The following is a 10,152-nucleotide window of genomic DNA, read 5'->3' as shown; positions in this document are numbered from 1 at the left end:
AGCAAAATTTTTTTTTTTTTTGGGGGGGGGGGGGTGTGTGGTGGTTTGATTAAGTGCTATTTTAGCTTAAATCATTTAAAAAAAAAAAAAATACCCAACTGAATATGAATACTCTTTCCTGTAAGCTTGTCTTTCTGTCTTTCCCTCCATCTACTCTTTCTTCTCTTTTGAAATTAACTTTTAAATACCCAACTAATGATTCTCTGTTTGCATGTATTACAAGCTTGTGAGGGATTTATGAACTAACGATCTGCTTATCAGTACTTGACTGCTTCCTCTTGTTCTTGAGCAGGGATTGCTTGAAACCAGTCTACAGGCCTTGAGACTTGATGGAAACCCATTAAGAAGGTATGCCATGATCTTGTTTTCCTTGTACAGGGAAAATTGCATAAATCTATGTCTGATTTTGTGATAACTACAGTATAAACAAAAAGTTAAAAGAGTGCATTATCAATTTGGGCATTGTGTATTGGATCTTAAGTTCGGCTTCGTGGAGTCAAAACTCTCTATAATGATGAAAATGAGTTAATAATTGGTCTTCAAGGCCCATCACAACAAAGCTGGCTTCCAGTTGGACCAGCGAGTTGATTGTCTTTTCTATTATTATTATTATTTTTTATAATTCGTTTCTATATATTATGTTTTAATAATATTCTTGCGTTTTCCAGTCAATAGCACCTCACTTTTGTAAATCTATTCTTATTTCAAAGAAAAGTTTCCTGCTAATAACTAAGCAATGGCAGAAGTTTTCTCTCACTCGTGGAGAAGGAAGAATCCCTCAGTACTGGTGATTTGATCTTGTGATTGTATTCTTTGTGTCATCATAAACTCCCAACTTGTATTGTACAGGGTCGAAAGCACCGTCCCCAGCCCAATTAGATGGGACCGATGGCAGTGGTGAGGGGATCCTCATTCACTGTGGGTGAAGGAAAACTCGGTCTGTAAAGCAAATTTTGAAAATCTTCTAGGACCATGTAATTTGATATAATATTGTTTTTTGAAATTATTAAGAAGAAAAATGCAAAACACTGCAATGACACAGAAAATAATCAAAATGACAGGTACTGAGTTGAAAGTGAATTTCTAACTTGAATCTCATTTGGACTCTTTTGCAGCATTCGGCGTGCTATCCTGGATAGGGGAACTAAGGCTGTGTTGAACTATCTGAAGGACAAAATTCCAGAGCAATAGGTTAGTTGCACTCATTATTTAAAGTTATTGTGGTGTGTTTGGACAATTGAGAGGTTGATTCAATTGGTTGACATTTTTTTACTGAGTTGTATGCTTACTTGATTGATCGACCATGTAATGAAACTAGTAACGTGTAACAATCTTCAACACTGTGCTTCATCATTTTGGTCCTGGATTTGCATATTTGGAAATTTTATTTAGACCACTGAACAGAAAAGAGCTTTCTCACCATTCCAATACTCATTGATCTCCAGATCTTTATTTTTTATTTTTTTGGTAAGAATTGATCTCCAGACTCAAAAGAAGAAAAGAATGATCTCGTTCTAAAATGCACTTAAAAATTTAATAAATATAAGCATTTTCTCATAAATTGAGGGTAACTATGGCAAAAAGTACAAATATGTATGGGTATAAAAAAATCCGGTGTAAAAAAATACTGTATTTGTTTATTTTTTGTATAGTTCTTGATTAAAAATACAGACATATATTCAATATGCAATAGACATGTGCATCATTCAATGAACTTAATGTGTACGCGTGCATGCATGCATGTGTGTGTGTGTGTGTGTGTGTGAGAGAGAGAGAGAGAGAGAGAGAGAGAGAGAGGCCATTGCTCGAGTGGTAGGGTCTTGTTGCCTCTTCTGACTTCTCAATTTTGAATAAGCAGAAAGGGTTTGAATATGAATATGTGAATGAGGTTTGTTGGCAAAGTTTCAGTAGCATCTGGGTTGGATGACTTGCCATCTTTATACAATATTTTTCTACCTGGATACAGCCCAAACCCAAATTTAGATAAAGAAATTGTGTCCATGTTGGACCCACTTTGAATGCCTGTTCTTTTATTTTATTTGTGAACTGAAATTTTATTGAAAGAGAACTTCAGAAGATAACTGATTACATTGTGCTTGATGGAACATTAGTCCTACTACTTGTAACTCTATTAGCTAAGGCTATGTTTGGAAGCCAAGAAAAAAAATTACAAAAAAAATTGAATTTGAAGAGAGACAAAAAATTATTGTGTAATCATTCTTTTTGCTGTATTATGTTATTTGTATTATTTTCTTGGTTACCAAACATAGCTTAAGAGATGCTATATGTCTATTACAAAAGGGTCTATTTTCTTAACACAAACATTGTTCATTAACAGTAGTGAAAAAATTAAGTCAGAAGGTGATGTGACAATTTTGACCATACGGATGTTTGTGTAATAGCCAAAAAATTTTACATGTTTTTTTTTAAGACTTAAATTCAATCACATACTCTCTCATATAAAGGCACATGGAAGGTTATAAAAATGAATTTTAGTCTAAAATTTGACACATGACCAAACCAAATATATTCGTAGATATAATCACTATAATTACCACATCGCAATTTGAAGTGGATGGGAACCATGGATTCCCTATAATGGTCGATTAGGAAAGTTCTATCTATTAACTCAATTTGCAAAAAATTTCCCATGCTTTAACGTTTGCAACACAACTCCCTTAGTTCAGCCCTATCTAGTTGGAACTTGGAATAGTCGAAACCATCACTTGAGCATGGATCTAATCGAACTTTATTAGTTTGGTTTCGAGTTAGGGTTTCATGGAACCGGTAGTAACTAAATCAAATTGGACTGTGATTTAAAACCGAGAAAATAAAATTGAGACTCAATTGATAGTAACTAGATAAGAAATCGAAAACCCAAATCATTCCTATTGTTTTCCTTGTATATGTATAAACGTGAAACTGAAATCAGATCCGATCAAATCCAATAATAGCCCGATTGCAAATCAATAACCAAAAAACCGATAAGAAATTAAATCAAATGGAATAGTTTGGGTTTGAATTTATCCAATAACAGATACGGAATCAATTCAACAACTCTCCTTCCAACAAGACACATGCTGGGCTTATTTGATTTTGTTTCTACTGTTGATTTTTTTTTTTGTTTTTGTGCTAAGAAATGATTTTTGAAATTGCAAAAAGATGCCTGATTTTTCTGTTTCTCGAAACGTTTTCAATAGTGTAGTCAGGTTTAAAGCACGAGCGAATGGACGAAGTTGCAGGTATGCAACTCATGAGTGAAGGTATGATGTTGGAGTTACAGGTATGCTTCGTGGAGATGAGTTTTAGAAGGATGAAAGCACTGCGAAACTGTGAGCTTCACGCAACCAGGTTGGAATCGTCACTTTGGATAACGAGAAGTTTCAACAATGGGTTAAAGTTGGGGGGTAGGTTGAGTGAAGTATCGGGTTTTTCACAATTTTTGTCCCTCCCACTTGTTTCTGAAAACAGAAAAATAATCGTTTGATAATGTTTTCGGAAACATGTTTTTCCGTTTTTCTGTGCTCATAAACGGAAAACACCCCAAAAACTGTTTGATAAACTTGTTTTGTTTCACCTGTTTTTTGAAACATAAATAGAAATTTATGCTTGTTTCTGTGTCCAAAAACGGGTTTGACGAAACAAGTTAGACATGTTTTTCTATTTCTTGGAACAACTTGTGGACCAAAAAATCGATGGACACCTAATGAAAAGTTGCATCTCTCAACCCAGCATTTATCTTACCTAGTGGCTTTCCAAAGTTCGAAGATTCTCCAAGTAAACGAGAAAGAATACATCAAATTTTTCTTTGCTAGTGGAAGCTTTAAATCCACATCAATCGATTCCTTTGTGGATTTCTTCCAATTATCTCCGGATCCTCATGAATCAATTACTGAATCATTGTTGGGTTTTAAGTTCGAATTCCCCAGCAAAACGCACGCCGACCCAAGGACTCTACCCAACCCTACTCAATTTGAGAAACATGTTTATCAAACACCAAAAAATCTGTTTCTCATTCCTACTATTTCTAGACATAGAAACAACAGAAACGTTATCAAACACTACTGACTTATTTCTTCATTCTTGTTTCTAGACTCAAAAATAGGCATAAATCTCTATTTCTATTTAAAAAAATAAGTGAAATGAAATAGAAAAATCAAATGTTTTTTGAAACATTTTTTCGTTTCTAAGCACAAAAAATGAAAATTAGTGAACACCTAACATAATCACCATGATTGAAAAACACACACACACACACACACACACACACACAAAACATAAAAAAACATGAGCGGTTGGTAAGTTAAACTCATTGGAATGTTAAAAACAAAAAAAAATCTCATATGGTTTATTCCTTTCGTGGCATCAGAGCGGCATATTGTTCTAAGCCCTCCATTAGCTTGTGTTCTTCCTGAAATTAGTCAGAAAATGGAACTCCAAATCTCTGATAATTTCTTCCGATATTCAAATCCTTCTTTCTCACCTTCTCTTCCTGCAATCAATTTCAGATCTTCACCTCTTAAAAATCCAATCTTTTTCCATTTTAAGAGTCGAAAATGGTGTTGGACTTCGAAAATTATTCCGCACTGTAGTAATTCAATCTCTGCTTCTTCCGCTTCGAACACTGAGAGTTACGGTGGATGGGAAGATCTCAAGCCCATTGAAGACTCAACTCGTTCTGGTAAGTTGGGTCAATTTCAAAGCTTTCTGATTTCTGTTGGAATCGATGATAGAAAGCATCTGATAATGTTTCTCCTTGGGCTTGTTTCCGCTTTGGCTATTTCTAGGGTTAAGGTTTCTTCTCTTCTAGTTTTTCCAGCTTCTATTTTGGTTTTCGCGGCTGGGTTTTCTTTGGGGTTTGTTCGTGTTGACGAAATTAGTACATCGTTGAAGGATGTAAATGGAAAGGGAACTAAGAGAACGCCTATGGAAGAGAATTCTGGGATCTCTGATGATAGATTGAAGAAATTGGTGGATTTTTTCAGGGAACTGGATACTAAGTTAACCAATTTGACAAACGAGATGAACGATACTATAGATTCTAATCACATTGAGTTAGATGATTTAGAAAGTTATCTAGAGGTAATCAAATCCATCAGCTTATCTGCCTTGCCAGCTAAAAGTGTTGTGGAAGCTTCTCTCAATAATATTGGGTTTTCGGGTAGTGGCGATTCCAGTAGTATATTGGTGGAGGACCGAGAAGTTGAGAGAAATTCCAATCAGAAACCAAGTAAAAGAAGGAAGGGATTGAGTTCGTCTGGTTTTGATATCTTCCACTTTCTTGGGGGCTTCTTTAAAGAAAATTCAGTTGGAATGAAGCATAATAAAGTGAAAGATCTTGCTAAGACAAAGCATTCCGAGCCATTGTATTCAAAAGAGTTAAATGATCAACTTCGTAGAAGTGTCTCGGCTCACGGAGTTGAAGATAAGGTCATAAATCCAGTTGCCAGCAGTAGCAGCGAAGAAATGAATGCTTATTCTTCTCCAACTTTGGATCAAGATGACTCTGAAAAATTAGGTGAATTGGTCAGAAAATTGGAACGAAGTCCAGGGAAGGCAAATCCTAATTTTCTAGAGACAAACAGGAAGTTCAAGGGAGTATTCAACAGTGAGGAGGAGTTCAATTATCCTAACAGTAGTATAAATTTCATGAACAATCACAGAATACTGTTGAAAATGGGGCATCAAAGGGAACACAGAAGCTGCCTGCCCTATGATGATCTTTATGATCAAGAAGATCTGTGTGTAAATTCAGGATATAGGAAAATTGGGTTCAATTCATTAAGTATGGAAGCTGATGCATCCCTGCAGCATGAGCAGACCATGAATAAATCAAATGGAGCTTACACACCTAATCTCAGCAGGGATAAAAATGAAAACGGAACTTTCAAGTCTCATTTTCAAGAGGAGAGAACGAAATTAGATGATAAAACCCCATTACCATCTGCAGACAATATGGATGTGGCTTCTACGTCATCATCTTCAATGATTTCAGACGATGTGGCATTTGATCGGTGTCTCACAGAGGGTACTGACCTCCTTAAAAAATCCAGGGAGCTTTTAAGAGTTAAAGGTGATGAAGAAAGAGCTGAAGTCATGCTGTACAAATCTGCTAGGTTACTCTCCGAGGCCATAGCCATGAAACCCATGAGTTTATTGGCTGTGGGCCAGTTGGGAAACACTTATCTTATCCATGGAGAACTCAAATTAAAGATTAGTCATGAGTTGAGAACTCTGCTCTCAAGAAAAGACTCCTTTTTTGTTGGGAAACAGGGTAAAGTACATCACAAGGGATTGAATGATCCAGTTGTGAGGAAAGATAGGATTGTTTCTGTGCTTGTTGATGTGTGTGAAGAGTGTGAAGAACTCCTCATTGAAGCAGGAAGAAAGTACAGGTTGGCCTTATCAATTGATGGTAATGATATTAGAGCGTTATATAATTGGGGTCTCGCTCTCTCCTTCCGTGCTCAGTTGATTGCAGATATTGGACCTGTAAGCTCTCTCCCTGCATGGGCTGTTTGGGATTATTGACGACTTCAAAAGTTTTGCAAGTCATTGACTTGGAATTGGCTAGCTAGTTCAGTTTGATTATTGTTGCATTTCTGAGTTTTGAGTTTCATTGACTCGGAAGAATCAGTTTTGAAAATCTGAAATCAGTCAGATAACTTATTCTAAGTCCAAAGTGTTGAATATTTACCAGAGTCTGATATGCTGAATTAAATGAGGTTCCTAATTTACATAAGATTTGGTTATTATTGATATTTTCTTGTCTTCTGTTTTCAGGAAGCAGCTTTTGATGCTGACAAGGTGTATTTGGCTGCAATAGACAAATTTGATGCTATGATGTCTAAAAGTAATGTTTATGCTCCAGATGGTATGCTTCACTTGTGCTTCTTCAGTTAAATATTATTATACTACTTTTATGCGCATATGCATCTCTTGCAATTAATATGAGATATGGGATATTTAAGCATGGAAATTCCCAATGCAATGAGAAAAATAAAATGGGAAAGCATAATTTACCAAAATCAAACTGAGAAAGAGAGAATGAGAGCAAGAAGTTTGTTTGTCTGTATCAACATGGCTAAACCTCTAAAATCTGGTCTTCAGTTCTGGTTGCAACTTATTTGGTGCCGAGATCATTATTTCTTAAATTCAGTCAATAATTAGGTTTAGTAAACCTCCTTGACTGCCCCTTTCTATATGTCATTATTATTAGCTTGTTTTGGTACAAACCTATCTTTTTTGGATAATCTTCTGTAGCACGATAGGGAATGAAGTGGATTGCTTCACTATGAATGTTTTGCCTACACATTTCATTCATTGTTGTCCAATGTGTCGGGGGCAGATAGGAATTTTGCAAATGTACCTAATCTCTACTGCTCCACTCCTCCCTCTACCTCTCCCCGTCTGGGTCTGCTCCGGCACTCCCTGGCCAATGGCAGAGGTGGAATCTCTCCCCTTCCCCACCCTCTGCTCCTTCCTGCACCACTGCCCTGCCCTCTCTCTCTCTCCCCTCATCCTCCTCCTCTGCCGCTGCAAAACCCACAACACCCCCTTCCCCACAACCTGCTACGCCCCCCTGCCACCCGCCCCACCTCTGCTCTCACCTCTGAATAAAATACCAATCTATGAGACATTGTAAATCATTCTTTCACATCTGGATATATTCTACTAGTATTCTGGAAAACATTAACAGCAATCTCCCAAAGTAGATGTTATACTTACCGTATTACACACCCATGTATGAAGGATAAAACCACATTATGATTTGATTTGTTGTATCATCTAGAAGGACACGAGCAGAACTCAAAGATAGCACAAAACTTTCTTTTACTGGTCCCTGTTCAGGAAAGCACCATAGATTTGTGGGCTGATTTTCAGGGAAGAGACAAACTGCATCAGGTGGAGAAAAGAAGCAGAGAACAGAAAGCAAAAAGAGCAGCATCGGCAATTCGTGAATTGTGCTTCTGTGCATTCTCTCTTCTCTGCCTTTTGGATGTGCTCCAATCATGGTTCAAAGTATATGGAGAGATGCAGAGGGCAGGGTGGGAAGGGAGGAGGGGAATGGGAAGAGGGCGGATTGGAGGGTATATGTGGAATTACATAGTTACCCTTCTTAACTAATGTTCATAGTAAAAAAAAAAAAGGGTTAAGAAAAAGCTGTGAACATTTCATTTCAATCCTCATCGAGACGTGAATTTTTTGCAAGTATAACACTACTTATATGGCTTACTGTGATTTGGGAATCCATGGCAGTCTCAATTCTGAGGTCTGTCTCCATAGAATGTTTACTATTACATTTATAAATTGACACTGGAATCTTTTTCTTTTTGCTTTTTGCATCAGAAGCTGGTTAATTAGATTAACAAGCTATGAATACCTAGGTTTTGTTATTTATGTCTGCCAATAAGACATCCATCTTAAGGAGCTAATATTTCCCGTATGAACTTTCGGTGAAACTCTCTTAATGTCATGTTTTGTGAATTGCAGCTCTATTGAGATGGGGTATGGCATTGCAGCATCGATCACGTCTGCGGCCAAACAATAATAAAGAGAAAAAGAAGTTGCTGCAGCAAGCAAGCAGGCTCTTTGAAGATGCACTTAATATGGACTCTGATAATATTCTAGCAAGGGAGGCATTAGCATCATGTATATCTGAACTCGACTTGAGGAATTTCTAGTTCAATTAAACCACAAATAGTAATTCCATTATTCCATTACTTATTGTAATTCCTTTAATAGTGTAATGTGTTTTCTACTGTCCTTTATTTTTTTCCCCTAGGACCCTCCTTAATCTGCCTTGGCTTATTAAACTCAAGGATGGAGAAGGTTGGTTAAGAGTCAAGATTTTTAACAGGTTCAGATTTGATATTTAGTGAAATCTCATCCATTTGCCATTCCTAAAGAGGGAGAGAAGACATGGAATTCTAATGCTACCCAGTCTATTATTATATGCTTTCTTAATCCTTGCATTTGAAGCCACACCAGTCATGGATTTTTTTTTTTTTTTTTTAACTTACATTAACAAAAAAACCACAAAACAACAGATTAGTCTCAAATCACCCTTAACCCATATAAACCCACACCACCCTTCACAACAAACATCCATTAGAAGTACAAAAGCACACAGAGTAATGCATAATACTCAGACAGATCTCAACGGGGGAAATAATTTTTTGAAACCCAAAATTAATTCTCCAATCTCAATATTCCTTCATACCTAAAAAAGGTTTGAGGAGGGTAACTCAATCTTCAAACCTAAAAGTCTAGGAGGGTAACTCTCTCCATGTGGTGACCTTTTTACATGAGATCTCATTGTTCAGGCTATCAAATCACGAATCAATGGGACATCAAATCCTCTTGACCTGTGGTTGGGATATCCACTTGGCTGTGGGATCCCATGAGGAGGTTTACTCCTCTTCTCATGTGGGGAGCTGATCTGGACTTGTTATCTCTTGGGTTTGCACACCACTTATCATTTCATAAGATGATATTTTATTTCTCCACCCTTTTTAACCATTTTGCACAAGATGTTACCTGGTTTTTCCACTTCCCTTACCGTCACACTAGATAACACCTTTATTCTCCTTCTATGGTTTCAAAAATTAGAATTAGATTGATCGAATCAACTGATTTAGATCGAAGTTGACCATGATTAATCTTGATTCTAGATGTTTTAGAACGATAGAATTCTAAGATTTTTGGAACCGAATCATTGGGTTCTCAAATTTGAGGGACTGAATCAAGGATTTCTAGGATTCATATTCAACCCCCATTTCGAGTTTAAAATCCTTGTTCTTCACCTCACTTACCAATTATCATGAATAGAAAAATGCAAAATGCCATAAACTATTTTAGGGCCCTAATAAATTGTCACATGTTTCATAACAATAGAATGGCATTGAGGCTTAATGATAACTTTGTTCTCTTTGTATCTTTTTTTAATCCCATTTGTTGGCTGTATCTATTAAATGGAATTTAGGCCTTAATAAATTCACATGTTTCATGATAGTATTATGGCATTAAAGCTTGGATAAAGTTTTTTCCACATCAAGTTTGTTTATAAAAAGTGATATAACCCTAGATTACATTCCTTGATGGTGAATTTTATCATTAAACTCTCACTTTTTATGTCATTGAAACGTATTC

At 36.4% G+C, this 10,152-nt stretch overlaps 2 protein-coding genes across 4 annotated transcripts in view; both read left to right on the top strand.

Annotated features, from left to right (window-relative positions):
* LOC122094006 (plant intracellular Ras-group-related LRR protein 6) overlaps positions 1–3,518 on the top strand; it is a 34,313-nt gene extending 30,795 nt beyond the window's left edge. Inside the window, exons 20-22 of one of the 2 annotated variants that reach the window (XM_042664587.1) lie at positions 293–348; positions 1,116–1,191; positions 3,201–3,518. In XM_042664587.1, coding sequence (XP_042520521.1) covers positions 293–348; positions 1,116–1,191 — 132 coding nt within the window. In that variant the 3' untranslated portion in view covers positions 3,201–3,518. Of the gene's footprint in view, positions 1–292; positions 349–1,115; positions 1,423–3,200 lie in introns of those variants that run through there. The other variant, XM_042664586.1, reaches the window with a different exon arrangement.
* A 749-nt stretch (positions 3,519–4,267) lies between these two features.
* On the top strand, positions 4,268–8,771 carry LOC122094005. 2 transcript variants are annotated; one of them, XM_042664585.1, is made up of 4 exons: positions 4,272–4,681; positions 4,788–6,492; positions 6,784–6,874; positions 8,494–8,771. In XM_042664585.1, the coding sequence occupies exons 2-4, from the start codon at positions 4,927–4,929 to the stop codon at positions 8,682–8,684; spliced, it is 1,848 nt and encodes a 615-aa protein (XP_042520519.1). In that variant the 5' UTR covers positions 4,272–4,681; positions 4,788–4,926; the 3' UTR covers positions 8,685–8,771. The 2 variants fall into 2 exon arrangements, with proteins under 2 accessions (XP_042520518.1, XP_042520519.1); XM_042664584.1 differs by having other exon boundaries at positions 4,268–6,492.
* The last annotated feature ends 1,381 nt before the right edge of the window (positions 8,772–10,152 follow it).

Source organism: Macadamia integrifolia, chromosome 11, assembly GCF_013358625.1.
Source record: "Macadamia integrifolia cultivar HAES 741 chromosome 11, SCU_Mint_v3, whole genome shotgun sequence".
Taxonomy (NCBI): domain Eukaryota; kingdom Viridiplantae; phylum Streptophyta; class Magnoliopsida; order Proteales; family Proteaceae; genus Macadamia; species Macadamia integrifolia.
The sequence above is the reverse complement of the archived record's forward strand: the minus strand, read 5'-3'. Positions and strand labels throughout refer to the sequence as shown.